Raw genomic sequence first — 27,886 nt, forward strand, 5'->3', positions numbered from 1 at the left:
ATATATTTTTTGAATGCAACTGCAAACAAGGAGAAAAGGCTGACAGAATATTTACCCAGGTATTAATAACAATTAGCCCTCGATGGTAAGATTATGGGAGGGCATTTATTTTTCTCTTTTGTGCGCATTTTTGGATTTTCTATAATGAGCGTAAATGGACTGCCTAATAAAAATAAAATGAAAATACAAGCAGGGAGAGGCTGATCCAAGTGCCTAGCCCAGCACCTAAGACATTAAGTCGGAACCCAGCAAAAGCTCCATTTCTAAAAATGCCCTTCAGACATTTGGAAACGGCTATCATATATCTCCTATTTCTTGTTAAATATTTCAGCTTATTTAATGTCATCCTCACAGGACTTGATTTCAAGGCTGTCTTTTATCCTTCCTCTGTGCAAAGGCTCCATCTGTTAAAACCCCACTCTAGGTATTGTATAACCAGCTCACAGAATCGGCAGCACGCTCCCGTTTCTCATTCATCTGTTAATTCATTCATTGAGTAAACAGTGGTTAAAAACCTACCCTATTGGACATCCTTGGTTTTGCTTACCCACCCCTCCCCCCACGCACAAAGGGTTCCCAGACTTTCCTGGGGAACATCCACCTCCCCTTGCCTCAGTCCTTGAGTTCTGGGAGGTGCAGACCCTACCCTAGCTCTTTCAGGGGGCGGGCATTTGATCCAGGATGGCCAATCAGATCACTGCATCTGCCTAGGGCAGGGATTGGTCCAGGGATGGACATGTGACTCAGACAAGCCCAATCAGAAACACGGAGACTCAATTCGGAGACTTGAACTGTTGGAAAAGTGCTCTTGGCCATCTTGCCACCACAGCCCAAAAAGAAATGGTAGGTGATGCTGAGGGACGGAGAAAAACTGGGTAAGCCTTCGCAACACCGCGTAAAGCACGCCTGAATTTCCATCCCTGGACTTTGCAGTGCATAAATCCCCTTTCTGCGGAAGGCTGTTCAAGTTGGGGTTCTGCTTGGAGGTCAAGAGTCCTGGCTAATGAACTCTGAAGGGCTGTGACACATGCTGCATGCTGGCTATGCACCGAGGAAGCGAGATGATCCAGGCCATCCTTCCTGGCACTCAGCCTGATGTGGAGACGGCTACAAACGACTACAATTATTTAAAGCCACTAAGATAACTGCTTTAATTAAATACTACACAGAACAAGAGGAGCACAGCGTGGGGGGAGCCAGGAAAGGCCTCATACAAGAAACAGCGTTGAAACGTACTCTGCATCGCACTCAGGCAGGGGAGATAGAATTACTATTCGGGGAGTTGGGAGAACACTGCTGATGCACATTCTGCTCCCAGTAAACTAAAACCACTACATCCCACATCAAACAAGGGGCAGTGATACTTTAAAGTACTTAAGGACACTCTCTGAATGAGCTCACAACACAGCATCTCGAGAGACAGCCAAGTGCCCGTGTCAAACAGCCCTCACTGGCAAGAACTTCATCTGAATGTTACAGACGATGTCACACTCTTAAATACTACTCAGGTCAGTTTTTGTGATTTCGATGCTACAAACTTTTCACTCCAGTCCTTTTGCCCATTTGGATTACAGCTGATAAATCACAATACCGTAACAACAGCCTTCTCAAGATGAAAAACCTGTTTACTGCATTTGTTACCTAATGATAAGGAAGAGAGAAGACAGCAAGCATCTGGTTCCATAAAACGCTCGGTGATGGGTTAGAAATGTGGATCACACGTTCACTGGGCAACTGCTGGGGTCTAGGCAGGGCCTACCAATGGAGAGACTCACAGTGTATGAGTGACAGGACTGGGCCAGAAATGATGGGGAAGTGCCTAGCACTCAGCATATGCTCAATAAACAGGGATCAGCAACCACACGGAGATCTGCCAATCTCCTCTAAAAAGGAGAGGGGCTTTCATGTTGAAAACTCCCAAAGTGAAGTTTTTTGTTAACTAGTTTATTTTTAACAGAAAGGATACTATATACTTATGTTTTAAAATTCAAAAAAATATGGAAGATATACAACAAGACATCTTCCATCCACTCTAGACCCCAATCCCTTAAGCATTTTCCCCAAGAGGTAAACTGTATTCCCCACAACCACCTTCTTTCTTGGTGTCTGCCAGCAACAGTCTATGCATAATTAAGCACGTAATGTGTGTAGATGGGTATGTAGACATACTTTAACCTCCCACTTTTTCCCCACACATAGGAACGTACCACATAAACTTTTCTGCATGTTGTCTTTTTTTTTTTAATTTAAGAATGTATCCTTGAGATCACCCCTTCTTAGTATACATGACCTACTATTTTAAACAGTGGCCCAGTATTCCACTGGAAGAATATACCATAATTGATCCAATCAATCCCCTACCAACAATACATTTCAACGGCTTCCAGGGTCTTACATTACAAACAATGCTGAAATGAATATACATTACATACATCTTCACATAAACCATGTGTGACTATAAGAAAGACAGGACTTATAAGATAAAATCTTTGAAGTAGAATTCAGGGTCATGCAGTTACAAATAGCAGATACTACCAAACTGCCCTTCAAAGACGCTGGACTCAGAGGCGCCTGGGTGGCTCAGTGGCTGAATGTCCGACTCTTGAGTTCAGCTCCGGTCATGACCTCAGGGTCATGGCACTGAGCCCTGCATGGGGCTCCATGCTCAGCAGGGAGTCTCCTTGGGGATTCTCTCCCTCTACCCCTACCCCTGCTCGCACATGCTCGCTCTCTAAAATAAATTAATCTTAAAAAAACCCACAAAGATGCTGTACTCATTTTCACAGTCCCCCATAGTGTGATATGTATGCCACTTCCCCACCCACATTCCCAAAATGTTTCGTTTCTTTATTTTTTATTTTTTAAAAGATTTTATTTATTTGAGAGAGAGAGAGAGAATGAGCAGGGAGAGGGACAGAGGCAGAAGGAGAAGCAGGCTCCCTGCTCAGGGAGCCTGAGGAAGGGCTCGATCCCAGGACCCTGGGATCATGACCTGAGCTGAAGGCAGACGCTTAACCAACTGAGCCACCCAGATGCCCTGTTTCGTTTGTTTGTTTGTTTTTAAATACAAGGGAAGAAAGGGGGCCAGAGCTCCATTCTTGTCCCATTGTCCCTCCCTGCCCCTGTGCTATCACACATGACATTACTACTTCCTGTAAGTTCTACCCCAGATGCACAACCCAGAAATTACAGTTTAAAAACAGAATGCATGGGACTCCTGGGTGGCTCAGTCAGTTAAAGCACCTGCCTTCAGCTCAGGTCATGATCCCAGCACCCTGGGATTGAGTCCCACATCAGGCTCCTTGCTCAGTGGGGAGCCTTCTTCTCCCTCTGCCTGCCGCTCCCCGTGTTTGTGCTTTCTCTCTCTCTCTCTCTGACAAATAAATAAAATCTTTTAAAAAATAAATAAAAACAGACCACACATCAGAGCCATTGGTGTGCTGAAGCTGGCTCACACCAACTCAAGAGAGCTGAGTCGGCACATCTCTTCCCAATTCTGGGTTCAGGGACGTCAGGTGGGTAGCTTGAAACTGGTCATGGGAAGTATTTATACCACAGAAATCAGCAAGCTACAAAGCAAGGCGTCTTTTTCCCCCCAGAGAGAACTTTGTCAAACATATCAGCACATCAGTGCAAACTAAGTGGAAACCGAGCCTCTGCCATCCTTCTTTGAATATTTCTGCCCTCAACAGGGCCACAGATTCTTGTGACTTGGTCACAGATTCTTGGAACTTAAGGACTGGAGGAGATCTGAAAGGACATCAAATCATTGTGACATCTTTTTTTTTTAAATTGTGTCTTTGAATATTGCCTCTCCCTGGGCCCGTCTGTTTAGACATAAGCAATCTCCTCTCATTCTCTTTTCTATATCTCTTTACCATTCTTGTGTATTCCCACTTCTTTATTGTTTAGTGCTTATTTTTGAAGACAGTCTACAGTATAATAATTACACACACAGACTCCAGACTACATGAGGCAGCCTGGGGTCAAATCCCGGCTCCATCCTTAACAGCTGACCTTGGGGAAGCAGCATAAACTACCATGCCTGAGTTTCCTCACCCATAAAATACATGTGATATTGATCATGCCTTCCTTATAACTTCATTCTGAGGATTAAATGAGTTCATATACTTACACGGCATAGCACCTGGCACATACTAAGGACTTAACAAATGTAAGCTATTACCACTGTCTTCCAACTCACTAATTGTTTCTTTGGCTGGGTCTAATGTGTGTTAACCCTTTCGTTGGATTTGAATTTGGAGGACTATTTTTCATTTGAATTTGGCCACCTTTCAAATCAACCTATTCTTTTTCATCTTTCTTTACATTTTTCTTAATATCATCTTTAGTCCTTAATTATTTTAAATATGCTATTGTATAGTCTCTTTTAGATGATTCTATTACCTCCAACTGGAAGTTGGAAGTTCATTTCCTGGAGAGCTCATATTATTTAACTGTGAACTCATCCTCAGAAGGAGTTCTTTATGTGGGAGTCCTGTTAGGTCTGGGTTGTCAAATATCCTTACAGGGTGATTCTATGTTTGCACTGGGAATTTCCATGGCACTAGACAAGCTTTTATGTTCATTTTTCAGCGGGAGGGCACTCATAATCTCATACACAATAAAAATGTCGATTCCACAGCTACATATGTTTTTAAATTTCTTGCTGGTGACTTTTTCCACTCAAGGCAAGCTTCCTCTCTATTTTGCCCGTGGAGTTTTTCTAACCGCTCTCCATGAAGAAGTGTAATGTTTATGGCTCCCAGTGCTCGATTCCACCTTGGGCCCGAGCCTCATTTTAGACCTGCTGTGGCATTAAAATCAGAACACCCAGACTCTGTGGCCTTTTCCTGGGTACAAAAGCCCCACTAGTGGTCATGGCTTCAGCCCACATAACCATGTGGCTTAATTTTCTCTCTTCACTTCTGACACTCATGAACTTCCCTTTCTGCTGAGCTCCCCTAGATGCAAATCTTCTATTTCAGCCCACTCCGTGTTCCTATCAGGAAAGACGCACAAATCAGGGTAGTCCGCCATGTTTGCAGAGCATTCTAGGTCTCCACGTCTAACATAACAACCTACCCGTGCCTGGGTGTCTGTCCACATTACAACGGCAGCTCACTCAAGGTTCAGCTTCCAAAGTCAGCACGAATACGAAAACTGAAAGGAGTCAAAATTCTCCTTCACAATATAATAAGATCTCACCATGGAGACTGACAAACCGTCTCCCAACACGGGTCCAACACAGGCAGTGGCCCTCTAACACTGGATATGGTTTCTTAGGCTGAGCACAGAAGAAAGAGCTGGCTTGGATTTCAGAGCTGTGTTGTAGGATAATTAAAATCTATAAATGTAAGAAACACCCTTGATGGCACAAGATGCTCACACTCTAAAAAGCCATCAGAACAAAGAGTGACAGAAGGAACAGCAGAGCTGTCTCTCATTCACACTCACTCCAAGAGAGACGCGGTTGGGTGGAATGACAGGATCACCCACGCTATTTAAAGTGTTATTTTTATCTGTACTTTGTTTTTGTTGAGTAAGTATATTCGGATCTAGATAAGTCTGAAGCAGGAATCTATGACAGGATGGATATAGGACTTCTGTAGGTCAGAATAGTGGTTAGCCCTGGGGCAGGACTAACTGTGAAGGGGTGTGAGAGAATGTTCTGGAAAGATGGAAATACTGAATGCCCTGTCTGGGTGGTGACAACGTGGGGTGGCATATTAAGAATTCATTAAAGGGCACCTGGCTGGCTCAGTTCGTAGAGCATGCGACTCTTGGTCTTGGGTTTGTAAGTTTGAGCCCCATGGTGGGCATAGAGATTACTTAAAAATAAAATCTTGAAAAAAAAAGATCTGTGCATTTTACAGTATGTACGTTACACGTCCATAACATAAAAGTTAGAAGCATACAGGAGAGATGGATGCACTGGTCCTACCCCTGCTATGCACTGTTTGTGTCCCCACGAAATTCCTACCTTGGAACCTGAGTTCTAATGGGATAGTGTCAGCGGGTGGGGCTTTCAGGAGTGATTAGGTCCTGAGGGTGCAGCCTCACGAATGGGATTTGCATCCCTGATGAAAGAGACCCCAGAGAGCTCCCTCACCCCTTCAGCCATGTGAGGTGATAGCGAAAAAAATGGCCATCTGTGAATGAAGAAGCAGGCCCCACCAGACACCGAATCTGCCGGCAGCTTGATCTTGGACTTGTCAGCCTCCAGAACTGTGAGAATCAAGTTTCTATTGTTTAGAACCCCCAGTCTGTGGTATTCTGCTAATAACAGCCCAGAGGAACTAAGACAGCCCCTTACACTTGGAAAGAACTTGGGCAAGTGACTTCTCTTCTTTGAACCTCAACTTTCCCTTGAAATTTAAACAAGATATTCAGACAAGCTCTTGACACAGGGTCAGCTCTTCACTAGTGCTCAGTAACTGTCAACTATTATGACTATTACTGATCACAGGAGGTGCAGAGTGTCTCCTGCCCTCCAAAGTTCTCATTTAAATTAATAATTTGACCTGATAACCTGGTAGATTCTCTAAATACTCGTGGAGTGAATGAAAGAAAGCACATGGATTCTAATTTCAACAGAAGCAGAAGGTTCTTATTTCTACTGAACTGAAACCCATGTCCTGGCCTGATGTTACCCATCCACTTTAATTTTTCTTCACAGTGAAGTGGTGAAGAACACAGGCTCTGAAGCAGATGGCCATGGTCAAATCCGCCATTACTTACCAACTCGGTAACCTTGAACGAATAACTCAAACTCCAGGCCTCAGTTTCTTCTCCTGTAAAACAGAGGTACGGCAAGGGTTAAGCAAGGAACAACAGACCTGAGCACACGGTAAGCCCCAGTAAATGCTAGCCACTATTAGTCTTCCCATACCAGAGAGACAGTCTGGGGATGAAACTCCAAATTCTATTCCTTCAGACCATTAAAGTTTACAGAGCACGTTTTGTAAACATCTGTCTCATTTAATGTTCAAAGTAGTTTTATGTATTACAAATAAAGAAATGGAGATTTAAAAGAAATAAAGGAGATTCAGAGAAGTTAAGTAACTTGCTGATGATTGCACAGCCGCATGAAGAGCAAAGACCCAAACCGAAATCCTATGACTAAGGGACAGTGTGGCTGGACTGTGTGGTCCTGGGGACAGAGGGTGGGGCCAGGCTGTCCTTCCAAATTCAGAATGCTAAAATAAAGGACGCTGGAACTCTGAGTTACAACAGCATATCTTGGTCCCAGCAAAACGCTCAGTCCAACTTGAGTTTGATCTGAATCATTCTATCCCTGAATCACTTCCTGTTTTAGGTTTCTTCTTGGCTGACAAAAGAAAACAAACATGTACAGCACCCTGTCCTTGTCTCCCTCAACATCTCTTGCAGCAGCAGAAACTTATGAATCAAAAGGAGTTTTCATAAAACCATAGTTAACCAACAACCCAGGGAGCAGTCACCAGCATGAGCGTGAAGATGGGAGCAACGTCCACAGCGTCTAGACATTCTTGTTATCGTGCGGAAGAGAAACAGAATGCCTTTTTGGCGCCTTTATTTTGATTACATCTTAGCTGCCTTAGTGTGTCCTCTGTGCTTTTCATCGGGTGCTGAACCACAGGAAGCCAATCCACCAGCCCCGCTTTATTCACAAAAGGTTAGGAGGCTGAGCCTGACTGTGGTGGGAGGACACGGTGGGCTGATCATGTCAACCCTTGTGCCCCTCCTCTCATCTCCCCTTGGGTTTCCAGGCACAGGTTTTCTTGTTGTTCTCATTCCATGACTATGGTTTAAAATTTAATTTTTAAGTAATCTCTATACAATGTGGGGTTCGAACTCACAACCCTGAGATCAAGAGTCGCACGCTCTACTGACTGAGCCAGCCAGATGCCCCTAAAATTCCCTTTCAAATCATGATCACAGAACTGCTTTGGTGTCCAAAGAAAGAGGGGATTTAATTTATGAACCCCCTAAGCATTCTTATAAACTCTGTCCTCGAGCGTGTGCAACACGTGTCCCATGCCCTTGTGTGCACACCACACACACACACGCATGCACATACACGCACACACCACTACAGTTCTCTGAACTCCTCTCACTATGTCTTCCAATTACATAAAGGATTTTTTTTCTTTCTTTCAAATTTGACCGGATTTACAAAATACAGAATGGAAGCAAGTTGTTCTCTTGGGGCAATGTTAGGGCCTTGGGAAAAAGGACCTAGAAATCAGAAAAAGAAACCCCCCCCCTTTTTTTTTTGGTTTGAAGAATACAAAGGATCAGCTGGCCACAGCATCACCTAGAGATTAACCCAGGAGACAGCAAGTAGCTCCCTGAGAAGGAAAGTGGCAAGGGTGACTTGTTTTCACTTCCACGATAGGGACTGTGGCTCTAGAAACCAGATCTGATCTTGTCTCCTCCTTATTTTTATTTTTTTTTTAAAGATTTTTATTTCNGCAAGGGTGACTTGTTTTCACTTCCACGATAGGGACTGTGGCTCTAGAAACCAGATCTGATCTTGTCTCCTCTTTATTTTTATTTTTTTTTAAAGATNAGATTTTTATTTCATTTATGTGACAGAGAGACAGCCAGCGAGAGAGGGTACAGAGCAGGGGAGTGGGAGAGGAAGAAGCAGGCCCCCAGCAGAGGAGCCTGATGTGGGACTCGATCCCAGAACGCCGGGATCACGCCCTGAGCCGAAGGCAGACGCTTAATGACTGCGCTACCCAGGCGCCCCTGTCTCCTCTTTAGATNATCCCAGAACGCCGGGATCACGCCCTGAGCCGAAGGCAGACGCTTAATGACTGCGCTACCCAGGTGCCCCTGTCTCCTCTTTAGACGCCACACCATGGGCTCCAGCCCCTGCTCAGTCTCTCAGAGCTGTGTGACTTTGGGCGAGGCACTGAACCTCTCTGAGCTCCTACAGCCTCTGCTGTAAAGTGAGAACTCTCATTCTTCCAAGAACTATCTATGGAGCACCTATGATGTGCCAAGCATGTGGCCATGGAGATAATTCCAGGAATGAAACCATCCCAGCCAGCCAGGAGCTCTCGTGGATTAGTGGCCCAATGACAAGCAGACAAGCAATTACAACGGAGTATGAAAAAGTGTTCAACAGTGGTAAGTGCTGAGCAATCACAAAAACAGGTATTTAATTAACTAGGCAAGGGATGGCAAGTGGGGGATATGAGAAAGGCTTCCCCGGAAGAGGTGATATGTAAGCTTAAAACGAAAAGACAGGTTAGAATTTGCCCAGCCCAGGCAGGAGGGGATCCAAGCAGAATCGACAGCACATGCAAAGGCCCGCAGGCTAATCTGCCAGTTCACATGGTCAAGCACAAGCAGCGGGAAGAGAGGTGTAAGATACTAGACCTGGATACGTAAGCAGGTAGGCTTGCCAGGATAACTTGCCTGGACTAGGTGACCCCTGAAGTCCCTCCAACGCTAAGGGCTGGTTCTGTGGTCTTCTGAAAGCCCGAGTCCTCCTCCTGCCCTGATAGCCCTTTAACCAGCATGCAGAAGCCCCTGGGTCCATTCCAGGGCACCAGGGAAGTCCCAACCATCACACGTGGGCCCTCCTCCTTCCTCTTTCTTTTCCCCTCAGGAGTGGCTGGGCAGAGTGACTCAAAGAGGGAGCTGTCTTCTCCTTGTTGTTTGTTTCTAAAAAAAGCCACCCAGAGCTCACACAGACAGTCTGTGTTCCCACTGACCCCTTCTCCCAGCCAGCCCCTGGCCTAGCTGAAGAAATGCTGTGATTCTCTGTGTCCCTCTCAGTCTCCTCCTGGACATCAGAAGCTATCTGAGGGCTAACACTGAGTTTGGCCATCCTGCTGTTCCCAGCACCTGGGATTCTGCCTGATACATAACAGGTCCTCAAAAATGCCTACAGAACTAAACGGATTTCCTCTCTCTGCAACTGAACACACATCCAGATGCCCCCACTCTCTACCACCCCCAGCAGCTCTGAGCCCAGGGCGGGAGAGCCAAAGACCCAGAGTGGCCACCCTGATGCTTCTCCCCCATTGCTCTACAGACGACGCCAGGACCCCAGGGCAGCCCCACCTGGACAATGACGATCCCCTTGTGACCCCAGTGAAGAACCCCAGACCCCAAGGAATGACTGAGTTGCCCCAGTTCTCTTAGCAAATGTACCACAATGCTTTTAAAAGGACAAGACATTCTTAAGTGGAAGGCTCTACCGAAAAACTGGTTTATTTTCAGGGAAAATGCTTAACGGTGACAGAACTACTGGAAATTTTGTTGTTTCTGTCCACGAGTTACACCACACGGCCCCTGGGGTTTCTAGGCAGGATGAAAAGTTCCCACTGAAGCAAATCGATCTGTGAAGACGACCGTGAATTTTTTTTAGGGACTGGATATATATACATTTTTAAGACTTTATTTATTTATTTGACAGAGAGGGAGACAGCCAGCGAGAGAGGGAACACAAGCAGGGGGAGTGGGAGAGGGAGAAGCAGGCTCCCAGCGGAGCAGGGAGCCCGATGCAGGGCTCGATCCCAGGACCCTGGGATCACGCCCTGAGCCAAAGACAGACACTTAACGTCTGAGCCACCCAGGCGCCCCTGGATATATGTTTTTGATTATGGATCATTTTTTTAGGTTAACTCTCTGTGATGTGATCTCAGGCTATCACCATTTTTAAAGAAAAGTTGAGCTTCCCAAACCACTTAATTCCTTAATTTTTTTTAATGTTTTGATGTTAAACAACTTTACTATGCCATCAAAGACAATGTTTAAAGAAGCTATTTCGACCTATAATCCCTCCACCAGAAGAATTCTGCATAATTCTCTGTGTCCTCTTAAACTCTTTTTATTCACAGATCCATCGTCCATACATATGTATGTATTTCATTAAAAGGAATTACCTCTAGCGTGAAGTTCCCTAGTCTTTTTTTTTTTTTCAAACCAAAAACAAAACAAAACCTTAGGCAAGTCACTGACATGATAAACACTACAGAGTATGGCCCAGCGACAGATTAAGCACCACTGGACATTCTGGGTCTGAGACATTTAGGGCAACATTTTTCTGGCCTGTGTCATTCAGCCGTTATTCTGACACTTCCTACATCCCAGTTCGTAGGAAACAGTCCAAGGAAAACAGGTGTTTTTCTTATTCTACCTGGCGTAGCCAACGACTCCCAAAGTTTGTGATGAGTGCTGATTGCTGAGGAGTTTAAGTCACTATTTCTCCGCCGGTGAGAAAACATCTCCAAGAGTCCAAGACCGAGGATCTCATCCCTACGACCAACTTAACCAGAGCCCGTGGGAGAGGAAGGAGAGCTGTTTTTAAAAATCCTGCCACCGGGTCCCAACCCTGTCCAATCAAACACTCTCTAAGGATGACACCCCAGCACCACCGTGGTTCTCCACCTTCCCAGGTGGCTCACTGTACCAGCAGGACCGGCCAGAATAACTCATTAGTTGAAGGAAGCCCATGGGAAATCTTACGTGGAAGTGAAGAACTCCTCGTAATTAAATAAAATAGCAGATGTAAAAGTACCTAACAGTGCCTGTGAGACCCAGAGGACACTTAATAAATGTTAATTAAGCACACAAAAATAACTGAAATAATTACTCTTTCTCCTCAGTGAATTCGTCTTGTAATTTGATTGGCTTGTTTATCATTTGCTATTTTTTTTCTTAGCCATGATTCATTCTAGCCTTGTTAATAAAATCATAAACTTATACCCATAATCCTGTTCAATTACAAGAGCTCTGTAATATTTCTAACAACCCTTAATCACTTATTTAATAAAACTTTCCCTCAGAACAGTGGCTAATCTATACCAAGTGCTCTGTGAATATTAGCTATTTGTAAGAATTATTATTATGCGGAATTCATGATAAATCATCTAAAGCAGGCAGAAGCCCCTTTTACGGTCTTTGGAGGACTTAACGATAATGTAAAAAAAATATATTAGGGCAATATTTTACAAACGTATGAAAACAGACTCTTGAGCAAATCAATGCTTTTTATAATTTTGTCAAGGAAAAAAATGTGATCATTGCACGGGTAGCTGGGTTGATCAACCCAGAGAAAGTAGCCCAGAGAAAGCCACACATTAACGCTACGCCGTTTCCATAGTTACTCGGAAATGCTAACACCGCTAAGAGTTACAAATGGTCTCTCAATCCAACTCGCCTCCTGAGTGAGGAAGGTAAGATTCTTCCACATGTTCATATTACCCCCCAGGTCTGAGAAGCCACAAGTCTCTTTTAAAAAAGAAATGTAGGAGAGGTTAGAAGCAGGCTCCCCGCCGAGCAGAGAGCCAGATGCGGGGCCCAACCCTGCTTGTGCTCTCTTGCTCTGTCAAGTAAACGGATAGAATCCTAAAAAAAAAAATTTTTAACAATTTAAAAAATAATAAAAAAGAAATGTAATTGCTTAATCCAAACAAGGAGCTTTCATGATGAAAACTTCCAAACCTCTGGCGTGCCCGGGATACCAGTCCTCGTCTTCCTCACACTGTGCCCGGCACAGGAGACATCGCAGCTGTACCCAGTCCCAGATTCACACGGGCCAGGATTCCCTCCTGCTGCTAGCACCTGAGCTTGGGCACTTGGCCCTCCCTGTGCCTTCCACCTCCAAACGTCTGCTATGTCCAGTTTTAAACCAGCTGGACTTAAAACACGCATCCCAAAAGAATCAGGACGGGCACTGTTTTGTATGCACATTATATGTCAGTAACAAGTACTATAGTCTGAATGTGGGTGTTCCCCCAAATTCACACACTGGAATCCTAACACCCCATGTGACAGCATTAGGAGGTGGGGCCTTGGGGCGCCTGGGTGGCTCAGTCAGTTAGGCTTCGACTCAGTCTGCCTTTGGCTCAGGTCATGATCCCGGGGTGCTGGGATCGAGCCCCCACATCAGGCTCCCTGTTCAGCGGGGAGTCTGCTTCTCCCTCTCCCTCTGCTGCTCCCCCTGCTTGTGGGTGCGCACTTTCTCTCTCTCTCTCTCAAATAAATAAATAAAACCTTTTTTAAAAAAGAAGCCTTTGGGAAGTGCTTAGGTCATGAAGGGGGAACCCTCATGGATGGGCGAGTGGCCTTATGAAAGAAGCCCCGGAGACCTCCCTCACTCCTTCTACCACATGATGATACAGCGAAAATCTGTGACTCAGAAGAGGAGCCTCACCCGACTGTGGCGATGCCCTCATCTCAGGCTTCCAGCCTCCAGGCAGTGCGGAATAAACCTGCTGTTTATAAGCCCCCCAGTCTGTGGTATGTGTTACAGCAGCCCCGGGGAAGACAAGGTCACAGGGATAATACACAGGCCTTTGGCTGGTAACAGCCTGGGTCTCAGAATGGAGCAATGACCTTCACAGGCCAGGCAGCCTCAAAGGGGCAAGACAGCGCCTTCCTCGAAGACCTCACCCTCGGGGGAGCACGCACCTTGCTTCCTACAACACCGCGTGACAAGGACTCTGACAGAGGCAGCCACGGGGTGACGGAGAGACACAAGGACGGGGTCACAGAGGCAGCCCCAGACACCTAGGCTGAACAGGAACCAGAGACAAGGAGGTAACAGTTGGGGACAACAGTGTTTAGGCAGTGCTGCCGTTCACATCACTCATCCTCTCGACTCTACCACCTGAACTTGAGACCCCTTCCTACACCATTTGCATGACCTCCCAACATGTGGCTCTTTCGGTGAGATCATGAGCACTTTGAGGCTGGTGGCACCTTGTGTTGGTAGAAGCAGCACTAATTTTGGCTTCTCTGCTGGTCAGTGTATAGCGTACTTCAGAGAGTTAGACATCCCTATTACCTGAACATTAAAACTTTCGTAACTCACGTTTTCAGTTCCTCCTCTGGTTGGCCAAGCCCTGAATGACTAGCGTGAGTTGGTGGCAGGAAGGCCTCATGCCAAATGATGCCAATTCATCTTGGCTGATTTGGTTTTGTTGTTGGAAAAACTGCAATGTCTGGAACCCCCACTGTCACAGAGGATTCCTAGAGAACACACCCCCAGACTCACGCAATGGTGGGCACCACCTCCCGCGGGACCGTTCCAGGACCGTAAGACATCCAAGATGCAACCTGGAAATAAAAGCCTTTGGAGGAGGAGCCCTCCGCCATGCTGGAGTTTCGGAAGTGTTCCTTGATCTGTTCAGAATACATCCTTTCCTATTAACCAGGTTCTCCGTGGCTCTGCCAACTGTATCATTATCATCACTTGCCAAGGAGGCAGTCCAGAAAGGCAGCTAACGTACTGGGGAGAAATGTCCCTTGAAACACAGTCCCAGGTGTTTAATTTCCTAATTATAACTAGTGCTAATTAGCTAAGGAAATCTTACATGACAACAGGACCCACTATCTTCAGCAGCATTGCTTTTATTTGCAAAAACAGACCGATGCCTCATCCTCAAGAATGTACTTCAAATATTAAGGATTATACATGAAGGTTCTGCATGCACGCACACACATGTGCACAAACTTAAATACACATCAACCTTCTACGATCCCAATACGACGGAACATACAAAATACTCCTGACTTCCAATGCACGTTCCCTACTCAGGTGCGAACCCCATACATATTTTGGGATTCTTTTGAAAGAGCGTAATGGATTCTAGGGTCCACTACAAGTTTATAAAAATTCTCTGTCTTGGGGAGGGGGGTGCCTGGGTGGCTCAGTTGGTTAAGCTTCCAACTCTTGATCTCGGCTCAGGTCTTGATCTCAGGGTTGTGAGTCCAAGCCCCTTGCTGGGCTCCACGCTGGGTGAAGAGCCTACTTTAAAAAAAAAAAATCTCTGGCTTGGGTCCCCCTCCCCAAAAATAGTAGCTTCATTTCACATATTTAGCCTTACTAGCGTTTGGGGGAATAAAAGCTCCTAGAGTTTCTTTCACACACTGTCCCCCTGAGGTTGTCACCTTCTTAAGAATGTTGAAGGACCGTGAGATGCCAGGGGAGCACACTATCCTCCCAGCCCCAGGCCTGGGATCTGTTACACCGCGCAGTTCTCTGTCAAAGATAACAGTCAGCGACAGGACCTACTAATTACCATTTCCCTTTGCATCCCTTCTCCTAGAGCTCTGCACTATTTTCAGGATCACATTCTGCAAACAGGAGAGAAGCCAAACATGGTTTCTACACCTTCCCTCATCACTCTCCCAGCTTAAGATGCATCCATGTCCTACATTTTCCCATAGTGCCATGATCTACCACTCACATATTTAACAATGCTCTAGTACTTGCAACTCTATGTCCAAGGGATGAATCTGGACCAATCTTTAACCTTAAGAAATCTCCAATATTTTAGGGGAAGGGGAGAGACTACACAGGGTGCTCAACATGTTAGTGAATATTCAAAATAAATCTATTGGAGGCTTAACCAATCACCTCCTCGATAACCTTAATTATTACTGTATATTGTAACATGAGTGGTCGTTCAAGAAATGCCATGCAGCCTGGCATTGATTTAAGAAACAGCATGAAGGGGCACCTGGGTGGCACAGTGGTTAAGTGTCTGCCTTCAGCTCAGGGCGTGATCCCAGCGTTGTGGGATCGAGCCCCACATCAGGCTCCTCTGTTAGTGAATATTCAAAATAAATCTATTGGAGGCTTAACCAATCACCTCCTCGATAACCTTAATCATTACTGTATATTGTAACATGAGTGGTCGTTCAAGAAATGCCATGCAGCCTGGCATTGATTTAAGAAAACAGCATGAAGGTCAGGAGGAGGAGCATAAGGAAGGGAAAGAACGCACCGGACGGCCACAGCGTGCCAGACTTACTAGCATCTCCGTGAAACCTGAACCCTGCAGGCTAGCTCTGGCCCTCCCCTTATCAAAGTAGAGAAAAGGGGAGCTGTTCGCCAATAGAAGAGCAAGATAAAGGTCCTGTGCCTGAAATACAGATTATCAAACACATTCTTTGTGTAAGGATGGGTCGCCTTTAAAGACGTATCACTATTTACTTGAAAAAGGGACACTGGTAGAGGCATAGAATATTATTCCTGCGTATTAGGTCTAACTGCCGGATTCTAGAGGTGCGGGAATGTGACGGCTGGAGGGAAAGGAACGGCCTGGGCTCAGACAGGAAGATCAGAGCAGAGCCACACCGGCCACCAACTTTCCCACTGCTCACCACCCAGGGACGGTCACTTAGCTTCCTCCCACTGCCCAACTCCTTCACCTGCTCAACTGCTTCCCAGGTGTCCGCTCTGGGTTCAGGTGCACCCATTCAGAGAGCCTTCAATCCAGACTGGGGGCCCCTGCTGGGTACACCTTACCCCTGGCTCCCGTTTTTCAGAGCACTCCTCTCACGATCCCTGAATGATGCCATCACTTAGTCAGCTAGCTCACTCCTGAGCTTTTAGCGACTCTCTGCTAAACTCTGCATGTCCTGGATCTGGGCACAGCAATGACATCCACACAGAAACAGCGTCGTGAACAGAGTGACCAACCCATCCCAGTTTATCAGGGAATTTCCCAGCTTTAGCAAGGAAAGTCCCAAGTCCTGGGAAACTCCTCCGCTCTAAGCAAAGCAGGATGGCCAGTCCCTCTGGTAGTAGACACCAACATGGTCAGACAGCCTGCTCCCCATTTTCTCCCCCTAACCATGCTCAGCTGTACAGGCTGGGCCCGGACCCCCTCTGTGCCATGAGGCCGCTCACTACTGTCCGACAGAACTTTCTGCAGTGATGCAGATGCCTGTTTCTGCAACGTCCAGTACGGCGGCTCCTGAGCACCTGTACTCTGGCCAGTGCCCCCGATGAACTCAGTTTTTCAATGTTAATTAATTAGTTTAAACTTTAAGAACCTCATGTGGCTAGGGGCTACTGTATCCAGCTCAGCTCCAGTCTTACGTACGGGGAACTAGGGTCCACTGCTGTGCAGAGGAATGAGCTTTGATGTCAGACAGACCTTGGTTCCAATCCTCACTCCCTCATTTACAAACGGGCCACAAGTTCTTGGGAGAACGTGTTTCTTCATCTGTAATCCTTACAACTTTACTAGGGGACAATGTTCAGGAAGTGCCTGGCCTACTGAACTTCAAGAAATAGGATTTCTTTAAAAGCAGCTAAACCAAATCTAGCTCAAAATGCTAAAAAGAATTTGATTTTGTACCCCAAAAGTGAACAAAAGGGGAATCATTTCAACCAGATCTTCAAAATACCTGTCAGGTTTAAATTCGGATTCTAACCTGCCACAGCTGTCCCACTGGGCTCTCTATGACTTGATTTCTGTTCCAGGCCTGTCGACGGCTGTCACTCCCATCAGAAGGTGCCATAGGGCAGCGGGCACCGGGTTAACTGGGGGACACTGTGCCAGGTCACCAGAGTGTGGCCCTACACAGTGCCCGGTACAGGGATCCAGCCTGGTCACAGAGCAGGGAGGAGGCGGAGCAGAGGAAGCGGGCTCTCCCGTGCCCCGCTGGGACAGAGAGGCAGCACATGGAGCAGAGCATGCAGGGGACCACCCTGGAGCTCGTCCTTCCCAGCACAGAGTCCCCCACGCACCTGTCCCTGCTCCCTCCCAGGGGGATCTGCTCCCTGCCTCCTGAGGGAGCCCACTGCGGCAGATCCTCTCTGGAACCTCTCCAGGGCAGGAATGGGCGGAGGGTCCCCAGAGGGGCAAGCTGCAAATCAGCACCACCCGGGGGCTTTTCAGAAACAATGTTCCCCAGGACTGGGAACCAGTGTTGCCAAAAGCTCTCAGGTGACTGCTGCACAGCTGGGGACTCTATTTTTCATCTGAATGCTCAGGAAGGGGAGTCTCAGGAGCAGCCAAGATGAGAAGATTACAGCAGAGAGAAGCACTATCTATGGCTGCGGGAAGAAGTCTCCTTCCTAAGGGTTTCTTCCCTCCGCTGCAGGGCCAGCAGTGAGAAGGCTGCAGGGCTGTGAAGCCAGAGTTGGGGCACAAGCCTCCCCCCTCCCTCCCACCTTCTGGTTCCCCAGGACCAACCCGTCCAAGGACAAACCTGTCTAATGTCTCATGTGCAGCATTAGTGGGGGCATGGTGGGGTGGGGGGTGTCCTCCTTGCCCACTAGCCCCTGAGCCCCCCAGGGCAGAAGCCCAGGTCCTTGTACCTCTGTGGTCCTGGTGTCCCAGAGCTGGTGCTGGCACTAAGGAAGCCCGCAATAAATGCTATTATTGTGGTTCTTACCCTCATTTCACTGAAAAGGAAACCAGCTCCTAGAGATGGTATGACTCACCCAAGGCCCCATGACGCTGGGGGCAGGGCCGGGACAGGAACTCTGGGCTCCTGGGTTCTTTCTCTTCCTGATACCCCAGGTTGCTGCTCATCGCTCCCCCGCCCTCACCGCACACACACCATTTTTTCTCCCTCTTTTGGCCAATATGCAGGCTCTGCCCGTCGAGATATATTCTCATTTAGTATTCTAGGGCTTTAAGTTATAGGACCCCACCTAGCTTCAAAACAGTCTGGGGGTTCTTTTAAGAACACCCTTTGGGCACGAAACACAGGGCCAGGCTGGGCACAGCTTTAGACTCTGACTCACCTCAGGTGCCACTGAGTTGCTGGGTGATCTTGGACAGGTTTCTTAACCTCTCTGGGCTCAGCTTCCCTAACTATAAACCAGGAATGATAGTATTTACCACTAAAGATTGTGGTGAGGATAGTTCCCTGAGATCAAAGGGACCAGATGGGCAACACAGCCGGCCAGCAGGAAGCACTAACAGGAGGTAGGGACTGACCAGATGGCAGGTGTATACCCCTCTCATCACCTGCTCTGGGCTCCAGATTCTGGCCCAGAAGAGCTTCCCAGGGGTGCACCCTCCTGCCTTACTTACCCCCTTCCCTTCCCACAGGCCACCATGGGCCAGAGGACCCCCCCCACGGTCCCTCTCCTGACCCCTCCTTTTGGGTGCCTGGACCACCCTGGGGGCGCAGACGAAGGCTGAGGTGGCCGACGGCACCACAGTCATCCCCACCCCGCCCTGCCAGAGCCCCCAGAAATAAGCGAGAAGTAGCTTTTCTCTATTCCTCATTCCAGACTTCCTTAATTAAAATCCAATATTTGCACACTCTCCAAGGCCTATAAACCTGAACTGCTCACAGGAAAAAAAAAAAAAAAAAAGGTACAAAGAGAGTAGCGTGGGCAGAGGTGGCCTAGTAGACCCTCAGAGGAAAGGGCAGGTGATCTGGAACGACCGTACAAGGCCAGCCAAGAGCACGGGGTGAGCAGGGGAAGCCGCCGTCTCCAGAGCAATCACCCCTGCTTGTTTCAATCGACTGCCTCAAGAATCAATGGCGCATTCCCTCTGGGAAAGGCCCCGCAGAAAATCATCTGAGGGTGGAGTGTGCACAGGGGCTGGGGGAGGGATGGAGGTGAGGAACAGTCTACTCTGGCCCCACCCCGAAGCTCTCGCACTAGCAGGAAGCGTGCGGCTGCTTCAACCTAGCCTGGCGGTATCAGTCGTGAAAATAGGAAATGCTTGGAAGGGGGTGCGAAAGGGTTGCTGTGCAGAGCCCTTACCCTCAGGGCCCCTCTGCCCCCAGCGTTCCCAGACCTCCTCCAGGACCCAGCCAGGAAAGGATGAACATCAGGCACTGCAGAGGCTTCCAGAAGTTACTCTGGCGGGTCAGGCAGTCTGACCATCACCCCCAGACACAGGGGAAGGGCATGAAGCATGCACACAAAATGTGAGGGTGAATGAAGACGGACAAGGCTGTAATAAGAGTTTGTTGGAGGCAAAGACAGGGAGGGGAGGAGACTGGTTCGTGTGGCAGTGGCACTAAGGACAGGCCATGGACCCACCGTAACTCCCTCTCTCTACTCACATCCAAGTTCAGGTCATCGCTTCAACAGAAGCCTCCCTAAGCAGGCAAAAGCGAAGTCGATACTAAGCTCCCTGCAATGCGCAGCTGACATCTTTGCCCAGCCTCTGTGCCCCTTCTGGTAATGGGACCCTGTTTTCCAATGAGGAATCCCCAGTCCTCCCCTCCACATGCTCCAGGGCCCAGTATGTTACCTAGGGGAGTGCACTCAAAGCACAGAATCTTCTAGAAACCATGGTTGGCTGCAAAACAGGCATGTGACCCTAAATGGCCGTAAGAATCCTCTTGAGGTTCAAGAATGGGCATGGGACCCTGAGGGGCTAGTAAGAGCTTTTTCTAGCAGTGGGGCTGCAGATACTGCAAAAAGATGCCTTGATTCCCCCATGGGGTGGCAAACATGAGAAGACATGAGCCTGAGTCCACGCTGCTGATAGGCTCTTACCATATGGAAAGGAGAGACAGCCTAGGAGGAGGAAGGAAAGCAGGGCCAAGAGACAGAGACAAAATCCGGCCCCTGGATTAGCCAGGCCTGTTTAGCTACTTGACAGAAGAAATTATCTTTTTTAAACATAAGCTAGCTTGAGTTTGGTTTCTGTCACTTGCAATCCAGAGCGCTGACAGACACCATCCTCAGTGGTTTGTAAGAAGCTGCTGGTTGCTGCCAGGCCCTGCTTCCTGCCCTGGTTGCCATTTCAGGCCCAACCCAATGGCTTGCTGATGGCAGGGGGGAGGCTGGCTCCAGGCCCAAGGACCTTCGCATGGCGCACCAAGCATCCTTCTCTCTCACTGTGGACCCCAGACGCTCACCCTCACCCCTGCACCTCCCAGGATGCCTTTCCAAAGGAACCTGCAAATCCTTCACAGGCTACGAATTATGATGCAGATTCCTTTCACAGCCCTTATCCCTTCCACCACCTGGCCGAGGGTCTGTGTTCTCCTCGACAGGAACCCCCCTGGTCATCAGGGGACATTCGCACACTCCGCCTGATGGCAAGTCTTCCAAACAGTAGGTGTTGCTACAATCCCAGCTGACACCATAAGCTCTTTGAGGACAAGGTTGACCCCTTCTGTTCTGTAACCTACAGCCCCTCTACTGAGGTCAAAGCCCCCCACTCCCCATAGGGGGGTATAGAAAGTGTTTCAAGAACCTCCTAAATACAGCCTCTACCCTTCCGCAAAGCTTTCTAACACCCACCTAAGACTCAGATGCTTTGGGATCAATAAGCCTTTGTCATGTAAATTAAAGGGGTTTGTTTGTTTCCACTGAAACCACGGGCCAGCTGTGTAAATTTCATCCAAAGCCACAGGAAAAGTCTCTGGCTAAAACTGTCTCTTGACGCTAAACACCAACTGACAGCGTTTCTAAGACCCAACGTGCAGAGTTAATGTCAAAATAGATTTTAGAGATATTCTGGTGCCACCTTCCCTTTTTACAGAAGTGGAAACTGGAAATCCGAGAAGTGACATGACACCCCAGGGTCACACAGTCAGGAGGCAGAGAAGTCAGGGCAAACACCGGGCTCTCAGCTCCACATCATCCCCCCCCACCCCCACCCGCCCATCAACCAACATAATCGATCACTTTACCTCCATTTTATTTTACTACGACACTAATGAGTACACGCTGACTTAAAAATTACCTAAGCCACGTGTATTTTCCGCTCTGCATCGTATCTCTTCTGGAAAATGGGGTCTCTCTGTTCACTGGCCCAGTGACTGGAGCCTTCCAGCCTTACTTAGACATAGCCAGTTTCTCACCCTCTCCACCACCCCTAACACTGTCAACACAGACAGTAACAGCGGCAGTGGCTCTTTGTGAAAATGTCTACCCTCTCCTGGACACAGCAAGTTGTCATGTGGACATTTATTCACGGCTCGGGGTTGTGTCCTATACACCCCATTAATCTCCAAAGAAAAAGCATTCCACAAGGTCACAATGATTTCAGAAACAGGCTGGAAGGTGAATTTCTGGCTATTCCTTTCACTCACTGTGTGGCCTTGGACAAGTCACTTGGCCTCTCTGAGCCTCAGTTTCTTATTTTCAAAAATGGCACTAATACCCCCGCTAAATGGGGTTTGAGTCCCTTGAGCTGCTCTAGGGCTCGGCCAGTCTGCTGACCCAGGTCATGATCTTAGATTTTCTGAGTCTTTCCCGTCCTGCGATCTATCAACCCCTCAGCTGCTCAGGCCAGCCGATACTATCCCATCCACACCCCACCCCTTCGGCGCAGGGTCAGAGCCCAGGTGGCTGGCTTCCTGCCTGGGGGCCAACCGACCCTTTGGCCCGGTCAGCTCCAGGTTTCAGCTCTGCAGCCGGTCATCTAGGTATGGGTCTAGAAGCCCATGGCAGAGTTTCTCCTCAAACTGAAAACCTCTAATGGTCACCATAAAATTACTCACTGCTTTCCTCATGGGATCCAATGGAATTTAAAGCCAGTCACCAAAGTCTATATGACCTTTTTTCACATGTAGCAATAAAGAGGCTATGGAATACCTGCAATTCCTTTACTAATCTCTGTCCAAAAGTAAGCTTGTGCTCTGTTTACTGCAGCCACTGAGGAACAAAGAGGGGCCTCCCTACCCACTGAGCCCAGACGGAATAATCACACTTGATGTCTGGATCTCACCCCACATCACGCCCCCCACGGCAGGGCCAGAGCCCCTCACCACCACACCCCTGGTAAGCAGTCATCTATCTATAGGCTGAACCTCTGGGTCAGCTCCCCAAGCCCCAACCCCACCCAGTGGAGTCTAGACTTGCTCAGACGAAGGGGAAAGCAGAACTTAGAAGCAGAAGCTGGAACTGGGGGGTGGTGTGCTGGTGCCGTTGCAGACCAGCTTGGGGTGAAGAAGAGAAGCATGGTGACTTAAGCCATCCACACTCAGGGCGGGAAATTTCTGTCTCTCTGCTTATAGTAAAGGAACCAATATCAGCCCCAGATTTGGGCAAATGCTCAAGACAAACCCAGTGATAAGAAAATGTAGGAAGGATCAAAGATCACAGATCGAGAACCCCAAAGACTATTTATTTATTGAGCTCTAGGGCTTATACTGAGGGAAGGGAGGAAAAGGGATACAGAGAAGCTGCTGGAACTTATTTCTTCAAAGCCCAGAAAAGAGAGCGGCTTTTCTTTTCTTCTTTACCTCCTGCTACGGCCAATTTCAAGTAGCGGTAACAGTCCCTTGGAAACGTTCTGAGGGTGTGTGGCTATGAACACAGGTGTGCCCGTCCATGCACGTGCACGCACACACAAGTGTGTGTGCTCAGCCCTTTTTGCAACCCACCATCCTTTGAGAATTAAAAGCCAGGTAGAGGGGGCCCTCCTAGATTGCTGGTGGGAATTAAAAATGGTGTAGCCCCTTTAGAAAACAGTGTGGCAGGTCCTCCAAGTGTTCAACATAAAACTCCATACGAGCCAGCAAATTCCACCCCTCTATATCTGCTCAGGAGAAAGGAAAACCTATGTTAAGCTAAAGATCCGCACACGAATGCTTACAGCAGCATTATCCGTGAGTCCCAAACCAAAACCAACCCAGTGTCTACCCACCTGAATCCCCACGGAGAGAGAGACTGCGCGGTGTGTCCGCACAATGGATTACTGTCGCACAATAAAAAGGCACAAAGTACTCACGCACTCGACAATGCAGACAAACCTTAAGAACGTTACAGTCAGTACAAAAGCCAGACACAGAAACCACATTTACAGTATTTCACTTCTATGAAATGCTCCAACAGCAAGTTCATAGATGGATTTAGAGAGACAAAAAGTAGATTCGTGGTGACCTCGGGCTGAGGACAGGGAGTAATGTAAATGGACATGAAGCATCTTATTGGGCGATGAAAATATCCTAAAACTGTATTACAGTTACGGTTGCACCAGCGGGTAAAGTGACTAAAAACCACCGAACCGTACACGTGAAATGGGTAGATTTTATGATACATACAATACACCTTGAATGAGTTTTCTGTTGCTGCTGTTACAGTTACCACAAATGTAGCAGCTTAAAGCAACACAACGTTATTATCTTAGAATTCTGGAGGTCGGAAATCCAGACAGGGCTTCACTGGGTTGAAATCAAGGTGTCAGCAGGCCCCCACTCCCCCCAGAGACTCTGGGGGGAGAGTATGTTCTCTGTCTCTGGTGGCTGCCGCGTCCCTTGGCCTGTGCCCCGCCCCCATCTCCAAAGCCAGCAGCGAGGCATCCTCGGATCTCAGATGCGGACCCCGCTTCCATCATTGACCTCCCTCTGACTCTGACCTTCCCTCTTATGAGGCCCACCAGATAATCCAGGGTGATTTTCCCGTCTCAAGATCTTTAACGTAGTCACGTCTGCAGGGCCCTGCTGGCAGGTAAGGGGAGGTACTCACAGGCCCTGGGGATTAGGGTGTGGACATCATTGGGAGGCCATTATTCTGCCTACCATATGCCTCAGTAAAACTGTTAGGAAAACAAAAAAATTGCCAATGTAGGACGTGGCAACATGTAGGGCTCATGCAGGTGCCCTGCCTCAAACCCCCGCCACTGAAGAAGTCCCCGGGAGCCCTGTCCCAGGGCACCACGTGCAGCATAAAGGACCTGAAAAGGACCTCGCTTTGTCTTGAAAACGCAGGAGGGAAGAGGGCAAGAGAATGATATACCCTGACACAGAGACCTGGACAAATGGTCAAGCTCTAGATGAGGGTATGAAGGGACAGGGGAGAAATGCCTTTAGTTTTCACTGACGTGACTCTCCGTCCCCGCTGCACCCGGCCCCCGCCCCACGGTCAAGTCTAAGAAAAAAAGAGACGTCTGCACGAATCGAAGTCTCTGCATGTTCTAAATCTCCATTTCATTGATTATTTTAAAAGAACCCAAATTAAGTCAGTCCCCAGATGATCTCTGATTTTGGCAGGCACCTGCGTCAATACGGAAGGAGCCCCCTCACCGAACGCACCCCCCCCAGCAGGCGCCACGCCAGACCGTCCTCATCATGGGAACAGGAAAGCACAAGCAGGACCCGACTCTGCTCCATCACAGGCAGCATTCCGAGCCCCAGCACCCACAGGCCTCATGCCCGTCCCCACTCACACCCTACAGTAACCCTGCCCAGGGTCACCTCTTTGCCTTGTCCCCATCAGGTCTAGAGCATTCCTGGCAGAAGGAAATGGTGCCTTCCTCCCCACCTCTTCTGCGGTGCCTTAGCGTGGTGCGGGCATAGAGCGGGTCTCAGGAAACACCCGGGTCCATATAAATGTAGAGACTGTATGCGTGTGTTTTATGCATATAAACATGCTGTTATTGGTACACAATGGGTATTCGAAAAATGCTCATTTTCATATACACGTATGCACATATATGTGCATGTTTTAGATATACAGACACATTCATATGTATAAAAGCATATTTTATACATAGAACACAGGTGTTCAATAAACTATGGCTTCACAAACACCTATATGCCTACGTATGTACATGTGTGTGCATATACACATACGTGAATGAAACAGGTAAAGGACAGACATGGTTCAGAGGCTGAACAGGCTGAGGAGCTAAATGAAAACTCTAGGAAGACAGATATTATGTCTCTTCTGTTCTCCACTGTATCCCTAAGTCTTATTTAGCCAGCCTGGCACTTAGTATGTGCTCAATAAATACTGGTTGAATGGATGAATGGTCAGCCTCGTTTCATTCAACGAGCATTTACTGAGCAAGTACTTGCCAAGTGCCAAGGGTGGGGCAAGACTCTGGGCAGCCAGGGTGAACAAACAGAAAGAAGCAGTCTCTACCTTTTGGAGCGGTGGTGGGGAGACCTAATTAACAGGCACACAAGCTACACACACCACATACAAATCGAGAAGAGAGCTTTGAAGGGAAGGAACAGGGTCTTGAGATGAAAGGGAAGCTCTACAAGAAAGTCTGAAACCGAGAAAGGAGGCACCTGTTCTGCAAAGACCCAGGGACACATTATCAGGCAGAGGGAACAGCATGAGCCAAGGGTGGAAGGAGCCCAGTTCTCCAGGGAACGTAAAGAAGCTGGTGAGTTACAGCAGGCGAGGAAGAGCAGAGAGCCAACGGGGAACTCAGGAAGGCAGGGGCTGGGGTCTCAGGACCGTGGGCTCTGTTTAGTGTTTCAGTGACAACAGAAAGCCACTGAGGGTTTTCAGCAGGGACAGTATGGTCTGATTTACATTCTCAACAGGAGCAATGGGGAGAATGAATTGGGGGGGATGTACCCCCAGCATCATGCCAAGTTGTCAAAGAATGAGAAACAACACTATTGGCCACCCCCAAACAACACTCGGAATGCTAACACGTGACTCTGCCATGATTAAATCACTTCCATTTTTCCAGACATTTAGTAAGTGCCTAGGATATACCAGGCACTGTGATAAATGCTGGCGATCCTGAGGTAAAGGAGACATGGGCCCCTTCCTCCAGGAACCTAAAATCTCTACTGTCCAAGATCAGCCAGCTTGCCACAGATGAAACGAAGTTAACTCAGACCAATATTTATGAAAGGAGGTGGAAATGCAGTCTCCAGATCAACAGTGTCCTGATATCCTCCTTTCTTTATCACGTATTTGTTTATACCCTGCCTCCTTCCAAAAGAGATTTGGGATAACTTGCAACACAGAAAGGATAGATGAAGAGAATAAACAGAAAGAGAAAATGACAGTGGGAACAAAGCAAACAGACTGAATTAAGGGCCCGTTATGGCTGCTGGTGATTAAGCACAAATTTGGCTCTGAGCACCCTGGCAGCCAAGGCCAAAAGGGATAGAGGGTAAGGGAAGAAGAACCACCTTTCCTCTGTGGTAGCACAGCTTGTCCTGGCTGTCCCTAAATTCTAAAAATCAAAGATGGGGTCTCCTGTGGTGGGCATGGAGGTGAAGCCAGGAGAAGTGACCCTGGGTAAAGTTACACCTGCTAGTTCATCTTGTTCACCACGGAACACCACATCTTCCCTTATACCTGGGCTCCCCATCTAGTTCTCCTGGTTACCAAGCTAGAGACTGGTGTTTCTTAATAACTTTGTCCTTCTCACTTCCTCTCTTCCCATTGTTAACTTCACACATTAGACACAAGTTCTGTAAATCTCATCCCCAGTATTCAAATCCATTCTCTTCCTTTACTGTCCAGCATCATTGCCCTGCTACTGGCTTCCAGGCTCAGAAACAACCTCCTAACAGTGTCCCTGACTCTAGCCTGGCTCCTTTCCACAATTTCACCAGAGATTTTTCTAGAAATCGTGTCTGGTTGCATTACTCTTCTGCTTATAGAACCTTCAGGAGTGGACCCAATCCACCATTGTCCACTGGGCAGCAGCCATGTGGCTTGGGCAGGGCTGACCATGTCCCCCTTATGGGGGGCCTTTGGTTGGACCCTTAGCCTATCAGCACACAGCATTCTCCCAGCCACAGGGATTGGCTCCAGGTTGCACACATAACCTAAGAATTGGAGAAGAAAAGTAGATGTGAAGGCTGGAACTGCTGAAGCTATCTTAGCACCATGAGGGAGGCAGCCTGAGAATGAAGTTCATATGGGAGGGCAGAGCTGAGAGAACAGAGGAATGAGCCAGGGCCCAGATCCGATATCACCTACAGCCTGCATACCTGGAAGTTTCAGTTACACGTCACGTGCTCATCAACTTCCTTTCCTCGCTGAGCCACCATGACTTGAGTTTACTGTTATCAGCAACCAGAAACACCTCTATTCTCCATAATCTCAACAGAAAGTACAAACTCCTTAGCATGGTATGAAACAGAGGTCAGCAAACTACAGCTCATGGGCCAAGTCAGGCAAACCATCTGTTTTTGTCAATAAAGTTTTATTGGAACACAGCCATACCCAGTCATTTATGGATTATCTTTGACGGCTCAGCTGCTACCGTGACAGAGTAAATCAGCTGTGACCATACAGCCCACAAAGCCCAAAAATTTACCATCTGGTTCTTTACAGGAAATGTCTGCTGGCCCCTGGCATACAGGTCACCCGTATTCAGGCTTCTGCCTTCCCTTCCAGGCGGACCAGCCACCATCGTCCTCTGCCCCCACCCGCCCACCCACTGCAATACCTGTCACCTCCCTGGTTTAGCCGTGCTGAGCTTTTTTGCGAAATTCCTCCCATCCA

At 47.9% G+C, this 27,886-nt stretch overlaps 1 protein-coding gene across 6 annotated transcripts in view; it reads right to left on the reverse strand.

Moving 5' to 3' along the window:
- Positions 1 to 27,886, reverse strand: part of CYRIB (CYFIP related Rac1 interactor B) — a 133,435-nt gene that overhangs the window by 93,816 nt on the left and 11,733 nt on the right. For 5 of the 6 annotated variants that reach the window (XM_034668615.1, XM_019794956.2, XM_011219413.3 and 2 more), the window contains one exon: positions 6,742 to 6,794. In XM_034668615.1, the coding sequence (XP_034524506.1) occupies positions 6,742 to 6,794 (53 nt within the window). Of the gene's footprint in view, positions 1 to 6,741; positions 6,795 to 27,886 lie in introns of those variants that run through there. The other variant, XM_034668621.1, reaches the window with a different exon arrangement.

Source organism: Ailuropoda melanoleuca, chromosome 9 (assembly GCF_002007445.2).
Source record: "Ailuropoda melanoleuca isolate Jingjing chromosome 9, ASM200744v2, whole genome shotgun sequence".
Taxonomy (NCBI): domain Eukaryota; kingdom Metazoa; phylum Chordata; class Mammalia; order Carnivora; family Ursidae; genus Ailuropoda; species Ailuropoda melanoleuca.